This window comes from Alligator sinensis, unplaced genomic scaffold (genome assembly GCF_000455745.1).
Source record: "Alligator sinensis unplaced genomic scaffold, ASM45574v1 scaffold1129_1, whole genome shotgun sequence".
NCBI classification, from domain to species: Eukaryota; Metazoa; Chordata; order Crocodylia; family Alligatoridae; genus Alligator; species Alligator sinensis.
This window is the reverse complement of record NW_005842580.1, coordinates 701927-714686: the sequence shown is the minus strand read 5'-3', so window position 1 is coordinate 714686 and position 12760 is coordinate 701927. Positions and strand designations below refer to the sequence as shown.

Below are 12760 nucleotides of genomic sequence, written 5' to 3'. Positions count from 1 at the left end.
CTCTTGGGAGTGAAGCCTTGTCCACAAAAGGGCAATTTCCCCACCTTCCCTCTCCCTGGTACCCTTAACAGATAACACAGTCTCTCAGGAGGGAAGGGCCATTTCATGCTGGAGAGTCTTCACTCAAGTTTGTTTTCTGTTCTCAGTTAAAGAAAAGGCCTTTGGTAAAAAAAGTCGAAAGAGAAGTTGACCAAGTAACGCTCTACCTGGATGAAGTAAGTTTGGTTTCACCTTCTCTTAATCTGTAACCTGGGAGGGAGGAAATCAAGTCTAATTGAGGGCATCCAGATGGAAACACTGAGGGGCTGATTCAGCTGAGATCCTGAGTACCATCTGTACCCATTAACTTCAGAGGGAATGCTTTTGAAGAGCATCCTCAAGAGACCATCATATGGCTATATGTCTCCCTCTGATAACAGGACCAGGTATGAAGCTGATGAATCAGCTGCTGTCCTTTATTTTAACAGCAGAAGGGATAGTGGTTCCTGCTTCTAGCACCGGCTTTCTCACATGCAGCCCTAGTAGATGGTCCAGTTAGGGCATAGTTAACGTTACAGAGTGTGTGTCTGTTTCACAACAGTGCAGAGCCCATGTGAAATGCTCTCATACTGGAATGCTCCATTCACCCCAGTGGTTTCTACCTGTACAAGCACACATTGTGCAGGTGAAAACAATGGCCCAAATTGCAGAGTCAACCCCAGCTCCTTTCAGATATTTAGATGCCTTTGTTTTATTGATTGTAACAGACATTGGTCACCTACATACCTTTGAGGACCTGGGCCCTGGGATCTAATGCTAGATTCCCTTAAGTTGGGAGTGTCCATAGACAAAGGCCTTTTTTCAAGGTCTGATTCATAACCAAGATAATATCTGATATTCCTGAGCACTGAGATGTAATGACAGGGAAACATCCCCTGGGATCTTTGAATGGGACTATGCTGAATGGTGAAGGCCTCCCATTCTCCAGGTGGTGATACACCCCTTCCCCCATACAGAGCATGGCTCCAGGGGGACATGAAGGGTCATCATGCAGCATCTTGGTTCTAGTTTTAATCTCTGTCTCTCTGGTTGGTAGCTGACCCGGGACCCTCAGGACTACACCTTTATGGTACAGCAGGACATCCCTGTGAAGGACCTAAGGCCAGCCAATGTTAAGATCTATGATTACTACATGCCAGGTGAGCTCAAAACTGCTGACCATAGCCAGCATAGCTGCGGTCTTCTAGCCCAGCCCCCCCAAACCTGAGGCAGATCAGGTATACCTACACCATATTTGTCTCAGCTGTTTTTCAAAAAAAAAGCCAGTGACAGGGTTTCCAGAGCCTCCCACAAGGTAGCCTGTAGCAACTCAGGAGTGGCTGTGTCCCAACCCCTGCATGCTCCAAACCCAGAAATGCATGGGGGAGTCCATGGATCTCAGTCTCTTGCATGTTGGAGAGTGGCCCCTGCCATAATATACCATCAAGGTTTGGAGCATGTGGATGGGGCTGGGCGGGTGGGGTGTCCTGGCCAGGGCATGCTGATGCTGCAGCGTAAACATGTCCTTAGGAAGTGTTTCCTGCTATCCAGCCTACATCATCTTCACTGCAATGTCTGCCAGTTGCAATGATCATAGTGATGTCAGACCATTTATCCAACTAGTTGGGTATTCTTTGCCTCTCTTCCACAGTGCCTGCTACCTTCCCAAGAAGCTTCTTCCCTTTAGAAGGCAATGCCACTGGGTGCTACAAGGTGCTAAGCCTGCACCACCTGCCAATTAAATTAGCACTTGTAATAGCTCAGCACCTGTCTGGAACAGGTCCTTAATAGGTGGAGGCAGCTTGGAACCTCACACTCCTGGCAGAGATGGTGGAAGAGCTGGCCAATGGCATGAGGCCAGTCTCTCCCTCCTCATCACATCTCAGGACAGGACCAACCCTCCCCCCCATGCACGTTGTAGTGATTTGGGCTACCAGGGGTCCAGCAATCCATTAGGCCCCTTTCTCTTTGGGGAGCTCAGGAGTCAGGCTGGCTGGTCTGTGGGCAGAGATGTGATAGACCAAGGGTGGGCAACCCCCAGCACAGGTGCCAGAGTGTTGCATGCAAAGGCATTTTGCTTGGCACGCACACCTTGGTGTGGATGGCAGGGAAGGTGCCAGGGCTGTGCTGCCACAACAAGGACTGGGCCCCTTGCAGCTTCCCTGCTGTCTGCCCCTGGCACACCAACATCTTACAAGCTGAGTTTGCAGGTGTTATTGGCACTCTGTCCAAAGATGTTGCTGACCCCTGTGATAGACCCTGGCAATAGAATTAGCCAGCTGCAGGGCATGCTGTCAGGGGTGATTGAATTTGGAGCTTTATCTTTCCAGCGAGAGAGAAGAGGGCAGCGCATGGAGCTGCCAATAGGGGCACCCCTGCTATATAAAGGAATGGATACAGAAGGGCCAGATACCAGGGAGAGGTGTGTTTCATTGTACATTTTCCTTCCTCCTGCAGATGAAAGTACTGTGATGGAGTACAATGCTCCTTGCCTGTGAGGTGAGTGTGTGGCACTATGTGCACATTTGTTGGGGGCAGAGGCAGGTGGAGCTGGGCTAGGAGGACTAAGGACTGCTGTCAGGGGCTTGAGGCAAATGGTGATGGGCAGTTAAGAGGAGCATTTCTGTATCCCCAATGTTTATACTGATGCTGCTCTGGCAGTGAAAGATCTGGGTTCCAGCTGGGTGAGGCTGAATGGGAGTTGTGGTCCTAACTGTGCATGGCTGGCCTGGCCTGTTCCCTGAGGTGCTCAGTAGCAGGCTTCTGGAGGATGTGTTTCCCAGTCAGTCAAGTCACACACACCTCACAGCAGCTCTGGAGCCCTCCCGCTCCATGACCAGAGCTCAGAAACGAACAAGGTTTGGGGTTAACCTGCTATTGAGGGGACCCCATCATTTCTATTGTAAGGGCCATCTTGGAGTTTCAGAATGGGTTCTAGTTGCAGTACAGTGAGGAACAAGTGGCCACATCCAACTAGGCCTATGAGGCTTGGCTGTGACCAAGAAGAACCTAGTGTTCCTGGGCTCTCTCTCTCTGGCTCTGCAGGGTGCTCAACAGCAAGTCACTTGAGCTGTGCTCTGCATTTCCCATCCCCATCCATCAGATGGGCACACAGATGGGGGAATGCTTGAGTCGCAGGGGCAATAGGAGGCTCCACTTATTCGCAGATCATAGAGAAGTAGAACTGGAAGGAATATCTAGAGATCATCTAGTCCAATCGCATGCCAGAGACAGGATCTTCCCTATCCAAAACAATGCTACAACACTCAACAGAAGTATCAGAGAGGGTGGGAAGTTACTGCAGTGATGAGGCAAGAGTACGCATGCAGCACAAATGTCTTCAGCTGGATGGAATCAGCCCCACTGTATGCAGAGCTTCTCTTTCTGCTTCCACTCACTCAGATCAGGCCTGCAACTGAGAGGCAGCAGGAGGGGACCCCTATCCCTTGGCCACACTATGGAGTCAAGTTTCATAGTTTTGTAGTTGGTAGGGTTAGAAGGGACCTGAGCAGATCATCAAGTCTGACCCCCTGCCATGGGCAGGAAATCAAATGACCCCAGCAAGGTGTCTATCTAGCCTCCTTTTGAAGACCCCCAGGGTAGAAGCCAGCACCACTTCCCTTGGAAGTTGATTCCAGATCCTAGCCACCCTGACTGTGAAGTAGTGCTTTCTGATATCTAGCCTGAATCTACTCATGGTCAACTTATGGCCATTATTCCTCGTTACTCCTGGTAAGTCTCAGGGGAACAGGGACTCCCCCAATGCCTGCTGGTCCCCGCTGACTAGTTTGTAAACAGCCACTAGATCCCCCTCAGCCTTCTCTTGTGGAGGCTGAACAGGTTCAGGTCCCGTAGCCTCCGAATGATATCACTCCAAGTGATAACTGGGATCCTAACTCCTCCCCATGAGGTTGTTCTATTGATATTTCCTCAGAGCTTTGTGCATCCCATAATTCCCACGCCCCACCCCTGGGACACTTCTTTTGTCCTCTGCCTTATCTTCACAGGATGCAGCTGCTAACCCACAGCTCCCCAGCAGCCATTTGGACATCACTACCAAACCAGCTTCAGCTCTCCTGGCAGAGTTTGAGGGCAAAACAAGCAGATGATCTGAAATTTCCTATGAATCAGCCAGTAACATGGAGACTTAGGGTCTGTCTGGCACCTGATTAAAATCAAGTGGATTCAGGGGACTGGAATTCCTCAGTGAGATTATTCTATCCAGTGTGTGTGTGTGTATGTGTGTGTGTGTTGTGAAAGAGAGGAAGAGAACAGATGTAAGAACTTCTGGGGTGCCCCCCCCCCACCTCCATTTTGTTCTGTGCAAGTATGGGAGTATGTGACTTGGGCCCCAGAATGGGCACTCAACCTGCAAGAGCCAAGAGCAGGCATATCTATATGTGCAAATAATGTGCCCACTGTTTGAACATGTGCCTGGGAGCAAAAAACTCTGGAGCATATTGCTCTGAAGTTATTCGTGCACAGCACATAGACCCCAGTTGGAGCATCTGGGTTGGCAGGGGACCCAGGGGGTCAGCCTGCCAGGCCAGGGCTGCTCCAACCAGGCTCCATGTGCTGCAGAGTTGCTAGCTGGGATATGAGAATGCTTCTGCCTGCTAGCCCCACACTGAAGCACCCAGTGCCCCAGCCAGCTGGGGCAATATCTACACGTGCACTGCTGCATATGAAAAAACTCTGCAGCAGGATAGTACTTGTATTTGCTGCAGAGTTTTATTATTTATTAGTTTTGTGCACCCTAATAGGGGGCACACATATAGACACTGAGATGTTTACTGAACAGTTAATTAGTCAACTGCACAGTAAATGTCTCATGTTGACATGCTCAGTAAGCAGGAAGGGCACTCAGTGGAAACGGGCATGAGTGCTCATGAGCTAAATGCTAAAGGCATGACTGAGGCCAGTGCCTTTGTGATAGCTGAAAGCTGCTGGCTGAATATCTGTTTCAAAGAAGCAAGTGAGTTACTCATCTTGGGCCCAGTCCCCTGGCTTGGTCCCAGTCACAGGACAGTCTTATAGTCTCATTCAGTCTCATTCAGCCATGGAGATGAATCATGCAGAGACAGGGGACTCCAAGACAACCCATGGGAAGTATAACACCCGCCACTTCCAAGTGCTCTGCCCAGTGACTGTGCCATAGACCTGCCCTGACTTTACCCAGGGCACAGACAGAAGTTACATTTGTAGCATGATTGGCCCCTTAAAGCACTCTACAGCTGTGCAGTTCTGTAAGGGCATAGCTGTAGAGTGCTTTCAAAAGTACCCAATCACATGACAATCTGAGCCCTCATTACATGAGTGTTCAGATGAAGGCACTTCAAAGTGAAGCACTTCCATTAACATCTGTCAGCATGTGCAAGGAGCAGTGCTGAGCTGATACAACCCAGCCCCGCCCTTGGTGCTATCTTCAGAATGGGAGGGGAAGAAAGGAGGGGAGGGAGTTCCATGTGGGTTTGCCCAGCCTGCACTGAAGGGTGAGATGTGTGGATTGGATGTGTGGGGGCTTCAATCCACCTGCCCCACCCTCCAGCACAGGCTGGGCAAACCCCAGACTGAGCTATCTCCCCTCCCTTCTCCTCCTCCCATTCTGAAGTGTACTGGAGCTGGGAGAAGGGAAAGGGAGAGCTAAGAGAAAATGGCTACAGGCACACAGCCACTCCAAACTGGAGATTGATTCCCACAACTCCCCGGACCCAACAGCGTATGTCTGTTGAGTTGGAAGGGCGGGGGGGACACTCTGTAACTCATGGCACTTCCTCTGAAGCACCAGGAGTTACAGCAGAGAGCTGCACATCTGTCAGCACCCCCAGTGGCTCACCTTGGGTGAGAGATTAGAACCTGGCTAGCTGTGAGGGACAGGCTGTGGTGCACAGCTCTAGAGCATGCCTAAGGGAAAGTTTTTGCAGGCAAGTAGAGTGTCTTCAGGTGCAGCAGCAGGCTTCTGAGGATGGAAATGCTGAGCAGGGCTGTGGAGCAGAAAGCAGTAGAGAAAGACCAGGGGCCTCACACATGCTGGTCAGCAGCCCAGGAGGAGTTACACAGATGGGCTGAGTGCATGTATCATCATCAGCAACTGGAAGAACAGTGTCAGAGGTCACGCATGTGAACTTTGCTTTTATTTCCTTGGGAGAATTCCTAGTGCAAAATGATCTGAAGCCAAAGGCACAGCCCCTCCAAGAAAAGAAAAAAAATAAATCCCTATTATCTACCAGAAACCACAACGAGGGTGGGAGGCATCACCGCAGTCCTCCCAACCTGAGCTTCTTGGGGCCTGGCCTTCTGTCCAGTGTCTGCCCCATGCACTGAAACAAATGGGACAGAGATTGCCAGGAGACACAGGGGCAGCAGCCACCTCCCAGCTCCTTAGAGAGTCTGTTTCCTACTAGAGCAATTGGAAAACAAGCTGGCAGGTCTGGGATTCACACCCATCACAAAATCTGGGATCAGGAGAGATTTTTTTCCCCCCTCAGTCAAATTAGCACAGACTGTGGGGGTGCTGCCTACTCCTGTAGTGTGGGGCATGGTACTTGTCCTGGGATCCTCTGGGAATGTATTTACTAACTACTTCCCTGTTGTTACAGAGGCAGGGCACTGGCAGTGCTGTCATCACCCCTTTTTTGCCCAGTGCAGTTTCTTTAATGTTCATGGTTTTGTGCCTGGTTATGTGTGAGGGTTTGAAGTGGTGACTGTGATTGTGCGGGATTCTTTGGATAAAAGTGTGCCTATGAGCCCTGGGGACTGGACTTAGTGGCCTAGGAGGCCCCTTCCCATCCTGTGGAGAGCAGGCCAAGCCAGAAGGAAGGTCCCTATCCACTCCCTTTGCTTCATAGGGCTGTGGCGTGGATCCTGCATTGACCAGCAGGGGCTACTCCTGGGGTTCCTGCGGAGTGCTCTCTCCCGGTATTGACTCTGGGGCTCAGTGAAGAGCAAAATGCTTCCTTTTTGTCTCTCCAGAGGTCACTTGCACAGGCCAATCCAATGCTGACCATTATTTCTGTGGTTACAGGAACCACTGTGGGCCAGGGACAAACAGATCAGTGCCTCGTCCCTGGCTGAATCTACCCTTCTCCCTCCAGACAAGAGAGATGGCCCTGTCCCAGCTGCCTAACCCATCCTTCCTGCTGCAAGGGTTTCCTTCCTTTCCATCTGAGAGGTCCTGCTGCCCCAGAACTTCCTCTCTATCCCCAGAGGCCCCTGGCCTGGCTTTCCTACCTGGAAATCTGCAGTGATTTCCTCTCTACTGGCATTAAGGCCCTGCTACCAACCAGCTTCCCCACTCCCTCTTGGAGCCCCACCACAGACTCTCCCCATGCTCCAGACAGACACCAGCTCTCCCCTGTGCCATCCCATCCTGTCAGTTCCCAACTTGCTGGCTGTGTCTCAGCTGCAGACAGTGCTGTAATCAGCCAGGGCCCGCTCCTCTGCAAGGGGAAAAGAGAAAGACAGAGTTACACACAGAGGGGAGAGTCCAGCCTCAGCCCTCTGAAAACACAGCATTGAGGCCACAGAGCCCCTGCTCCTGGCCTGAAGAAACCACTGGCTCCAAACCTAATGGTAGTAGTCATAGACCTTGATGTGACCTGACTTCAGGCCAGGCACTTCGATATTCTGCTCCAGCTACAGGAAGAAAGTCTGTGATCTGTCACTCAGCTTGTGGAGACAGGAGGGAGGGTCAGCAAGGTAGGGACAGGCAGGGAAGGGAAAAAATGAGACACACCTGCTATGTTCGCAGGCCATTGGAGGGACAGGATTTTAGAGAATGAGTAACTGTGAGGGCTGGCAAATGCCAGGCAAAGTAATGGCACAGCAAGACAGTGCTTCTCACTCAGGTCCTGCAACCTCCTCCCCCTGCTATTCCTGACCAAGGTAGCTCAGTTCTATTTACCTTGGTCCAGATAAACGTAGATCCCTTCCAGTTTCACCTCCATTTGTTTAACAATGTTTTTTTGCTGCAGCTCGGACTGCAGACAACACGGTAACTGGTTAGCTCCTTTTCAGAGAACTCCTGCCCCCAGGGGATCACCACTCCCACTTAGATTGGAGGCATGGTGCGATAAACACCTGTCTCCCCGTGCTCTGCTATCAGAGATCACGGTTCAGGTGTCCCCTCAAAGGCAGGCACAGCAGCCTGCCTTGATGTTGTGGGAAAGGAATCTCTCGCTTCCAGGAGTGAGGGCCATACACTTGGGGAATGGGACAGAGGCCTTCAAGGGAGGAAGCATGGCAGACCTCTCTACAGCCACTCAAGCAGCTCCTGGCTGGCCCTGGAGACTTATGTGCTGATGCATAATAAAGCTGGCTGTTAAGCTGTAAATAGACATCACATTTGTCCAAAGAGAAAGCCTTTCATCCCAAGACCCTATAACTCCATGATCTTGCTTCAAGTTCCTCTGAAGCATGAGGGATAAAACGTGCTAAGGCTTTTTCCTGAGACATGGCCCTGTAATTCTGTACAGTCCTTGTGGCTCCTTCCAGGGACTAGCTGCCCAAGCTGTGTGCTCTCACTCGCCACCCACTTTTAGAGAAGCAGCAATGCAAGTTGGAAGAGTAACTCATATAAAGGACTGAGCTGTGGCTATTCTGACCTGGGTCAAACCTCAGACCTCAAATGAGATGCCCCTATTTGCAAATTTTCAGTTTCACTGCTCTCCCAGATCCAGAGAGCTACTTTCTCCAGATGCTACAGCTGCATGAACAGCTGATATTTTAGTTTGGTGGCACTACTGAAAAATGAAGTGTTCATTTCAAAACCAGGGTTTTTTTTCCCAAATTGTTGGCACAGAGCTGTAGAATGAGTATCTTTCTCTCTCCTTCTCTTTCCCAGTGCCACTGAATACTTAACTATGTAGGGAGGGAATACCTTCATGGCAGGATGGAGAGAGCCCTGCCCAGAGTGCCCTGTGGCCCAGTGTTTGCGGCACTCTCTTGGGAAATGCAGACTTTGGTTCAAATCCCTCCTCTGAATCAAGAAGAAGAGATTAAGAGTCAACACCTGTTCCATTTATTAGGAGGCCTAAGTGGACTTAAGCATTTAAATATGATTCTGTTTCATCCTGTTCAAGTCCCTGAAAAACAACTGACACAAAAGATGAATGGATCCTCTTCCTCTGTGCTGCTTGTTGTGAGGGCCTGTTACAAAAATAGGCATGTTAGCTTTTTTTCAGAGACTTGAACAGGGTGAAACATTTAGGTTCCTAGATATACTTAGATTCCTAAGAGGTGGAGTAAGGTCTGACTTTTGGAGGCAGAGACTGTGGGCCAAATATGACTCCGCCTATTAGATGTATGAGAGAATTTAGATGCCCAAGTACAACTCTATTTCGCCCTGCTTGAGTCCCTGAAAGCAGTTAATGCAAAAGGTGGTGGGGTGGGTCCTCCTCATTGGTTTTTTTCTTTGTTTTGTTTTTAATTTAGTTTTATGGCCAAAATAATGTTATATTAGAAATGTTGGTGTAATAAAGGGATTTTGAGAGTGTTCTCAGAGTTGACTAGAACTACATTTAGGTGCCTAGCATAGACCTAGGCACCTAATAGGTGGAGTAAGATCTTGCTCTATGTCTTCATGGGGCTTTACTTAGCAGCCAAGCCAACCAGGCCACAGATAAGGGAGTCATTACAGCAGCAAAGAAAACTGGCCAAAGTGAAGACAAACACTTAACCAGATGGCATTTGTCTTCCTGTAAGCTAGTAATTTCCGAGCACTGTGTCCAATCCATTCCATCACGTATGGGAACAAGCCACATTTCTACCCCATGCCCATTGGTGCTGGAGACAGGGCTGCACTGTGACTTCGGGGATGCCCCAGCCTGTCACTGTGCATTCCCTCCAGCTTATTTGTATGCTTCACTCCTATCAGTTGGAAAGCATCAGCCAAAGGGCTTAATGGTCAGAATGGAGGATTACATTGTGGATATCTCCACAATTCTGTCTCAATTCATCTATACAGCGCCCAAGTGCTGCTGCTTGCTGAAAGATCCTGCAGGTGACCTGTGATTTGTTTGTCTGTAGGTTTGATCCCTGTAGCCCTATTTGTGTCCTAGGGGAGGAGTTTAGGAAGGTTGTTGCTGAAATGCAACTGATACAATGAGAGACATCAAAACGATATTGTAGAACCCTTTTCTAGCTACTCGTCAGCTTGTAGGCAACCAAAAGTATGTGGACCTCCAGTTGGTTAGACTCTACTAGCAACTCAGTAGCAGTCCTCCATGTGGAAATAAAGCTTTTCTAGTTTCTAATGTAAGTCAACAGATCTCTGCCTGAAATATAGGGTTGATAAATAATATAGTAATACTGATAATGAGGTAGACCTCAGAGGGGAGAGAGAAGGAAGTGGGAAGGAGAGAGGCATGGATCTGCTCAGAGACAAGGGGAGTGGTTTTTTCATGTGGAAGACACAAGTGCTCAGGAAATAGGGGAGCACTGGGAACTAGCTGCTCTTTTCTTGGACACTTCCTATCCCCTGAAGTGCTCCACCTTTCCTGCACTTTCAATTCTATGCTGCAACAGACCAGAGGAGATATCAGAGGGAACATTTTTCATGGCATGGCTGCAGGAGTACAGAATCAGCTCAGTGGGGAGATCTACCTGGACAGCCTGTTGCAGGTGGATGGTGCTGTGGGGGATTTGCTCCAGTGCTGGCCTGTGGATCTGGCAATGATAGAATTAGGGGACTATTCATCTACACCTAACTCCTGCTGACACCACACAGGCAGCTAGAGACATGGAAATCAGGGTTGAGGGAGGTAAACAGAGGGGACACACTAATAGGATAAGCTGCACTATCCCCTGAGCCTTTCCCCCTCTGTTATGATGGAGCCCGATCAAATACTACAGTGCCTTGGTCCATGATTGACATTTTATTTTCATTCTTTTCACACTCAGGAAAATCCCCAGATTACAATGATCAAAAATAACCAAATACCCCAAAAATTACTTCACCAGGAGAGGGTTACAGGGCATGGGCCATTCATGCAATGTGGGCCTAGGCCTAAAATCCCAGAGGGACCCCAGAGTGATCCATGCTTTGTCCAGAGCTGAGATTCCAGTCCCTTGCAAGGGCAACTGTCAAGGCTTCACACTCCCCTCGCCCCAGCAGCTACAATGCAGGAATCCTGACGAGCCAGGGCTGGCCTTGCTGATGGAGGGGAGGAACGATTTCCGTCCTATGTCATCCCTGTGTGCTGAAACAGAGGAGAATGAGAGACTGCCCGGGAGACTCTTGGGAAGACTGTGAGAGGAAATAAAGTGGAGCAGCATTAAAAGAAATAGTGAGAGAGACTGGGAATTGGAGAGAAGTCAGAGCAAAGCAAGCTGAAGGAGAGAAATGAGAGCCACCCAAATCCTTACCAATCTGCACTTCCAGTCCCCCAGCGTCTCCATGTGCCAGTGAGAAAAGACAGGCATGGGCTATGCAGCGCACCTGGAAGATCAGCTCAGTTTCATCAGAGTGATGGAGGGCTCTCTATGAAACCCTTTGCTTGTGGAGAGGGAAATTCCACCACAATGTTGGTCTTAGCTGCAGCAGACTGAGCCAGAGAGGTGGGGAGCCAGGTCCCAAGCCTTCCAGGACAATGAACCCAGAGTGGAAGCTCAGCTCGTAAGCCAGGGAGTGGAATATCAAAGTCAAATGCAAGCTTCATGACACATAACTCAGGGACAACCACGTTCTGCACTAACTGAAGTCTCCAAACAGCTCAATGCACAGCCTTGTCAAGAGCACACTGCAAGAGTCTAGTCCTTTTTTTTGCAAGGTCTGTTATGACCCCTCCCCTTTCCTGGGAGGTTGGGGAGCCAAAATGTGCTGCTTCTTCCAGCATGGACACAATTCTTTCAAGTGGGGAGACTGCTGCAAAGCCCAGGGAAGGAGGAAGGGAGATGGAGGGGAGAGAGCCAGGAGGCAGGTGCTTCAAGCTGACAGGGCAGTAGATGGAGCAGAGACACCAGGGTTAGGGTCTTTCCAGGGCAGGAGGGGGCTGTTGTGTCCACCCTGGCAGGGATGGTGTGAAGAGAAGTGCACAGTGGCAGGGAGGAAAACAGGAGGGCAGCTCCATGAAGCTTGGGCCTACCTCAGCTGCAGACAGCCCTGTATTCAGCCAGGGCTTGCTCCTCTGAAACAGGAGAGAAGGGATCAGTCACACACACAGAGCCCAGGCCCCCACACCCAGCCCAGAGGCCCCCAGCAGCTCCACAACCCACCTGGCTGGTAATAGTCATAGACCTTGATGTGGCGTGGCTTCAAGTTGGTCACCTTGATCTCCCGCTCCAATTTTAGGGCATACGTCTGGGAGGTATTGCTCAGCTGTTGGGAGGTGGGGGAGATGGGAAACTACGTTTAGAACTCCCCGAATCTTGGCACAAGTGAGTGACTATGCTCAGTCTGCCAGAGCCAAGGAAGGAGTTTAACAAGACTGCTATCCCAGCTATGAGCTCCTCACACAGCTTTGCCAGTGCCCCTCACTCATCCCTCAGCATACACACCTGGTCCACGTAGATGGAGACAGAACTTCGGCTCATCTCCATTCTCCTCACAAGGGGGTTCTGCTGCAGCTGGGAAAGGAGAGAACAGGAGAAGGGTGAGCTGGGTCTCTAAAGGGCAAATGGGAGAAGTCCTACAGCCATGTCTCCCCAGGAATGAACAGCCTTCCTTCATAGATTCATAGATGTTAGGGTCGGAAGGGACCTCAATAGATCATCGAGTCCGACCCCCTGCATAAGCAGGAAAGAG

At 50.1% G+C, this 12760-nt stretch overlaps 2 protein-coding genes across 5 annotated transcripts in view; one reads left to right on the top strand and one right to left on the bottom strand.

The window, feature by feature from the left end:
• Positions 1–12760, top strand: part of LOC102377600 (alpha-2-macroglobulin-like protein 1) — a 63187-nt gene that overhangs the window by 32688 nt on the left and 17739 nt on the right. For 2 of the 4 annotated variants that reach the window (XM_025214385.1, XM_014524185.2), the window contains exons 33-35: positions 147–215; positions 1076–1178; positions 2476–2517. In XM_025214385.1, coding sequence (XP_025070170.1) covers positions 147–215; positions 1076–1178; positions 2476–2516 — 213 coding nt within the window. In that variant the 3' untranslated portion in view covers position 2517. Of the gene's footprint in view, positions 1–146; positions 216–1075; positions 1179–2475; positions 2518–4025; positions 4509–12760 lie in introns of those variants that run through there. The other 2 variants (XM_014524184.2, XM_025214386.1) reach the window with 2 other exon arrangements.
• The window catches only part of LOC102374090 (alpha-2-macroglobulin-like protein 1), a 56585-nt gene continuing 50458 nt past the window's right edge, over positions 6634–12760 (bottom strand). Inside the window, exons 34-36 of the mRNA XM_025214383.1 lie at positions 12514–12582; positions 12232–12334; positions 6634–12143 (exon numbers count right to left, since the gene is read on the bottom strand). Of these exons, the coding sequence (XP_025070168.1) occupies positions 12103–12143; positions 12232–12334; positions 12514–12582 (213 nt within the window). The 3' untranslated portion in view covers positions 6634–12102. The remainder of the gene's footprint in view (positions 12144–12231; positions 12335–12513; positions 12583–12760) is intronic.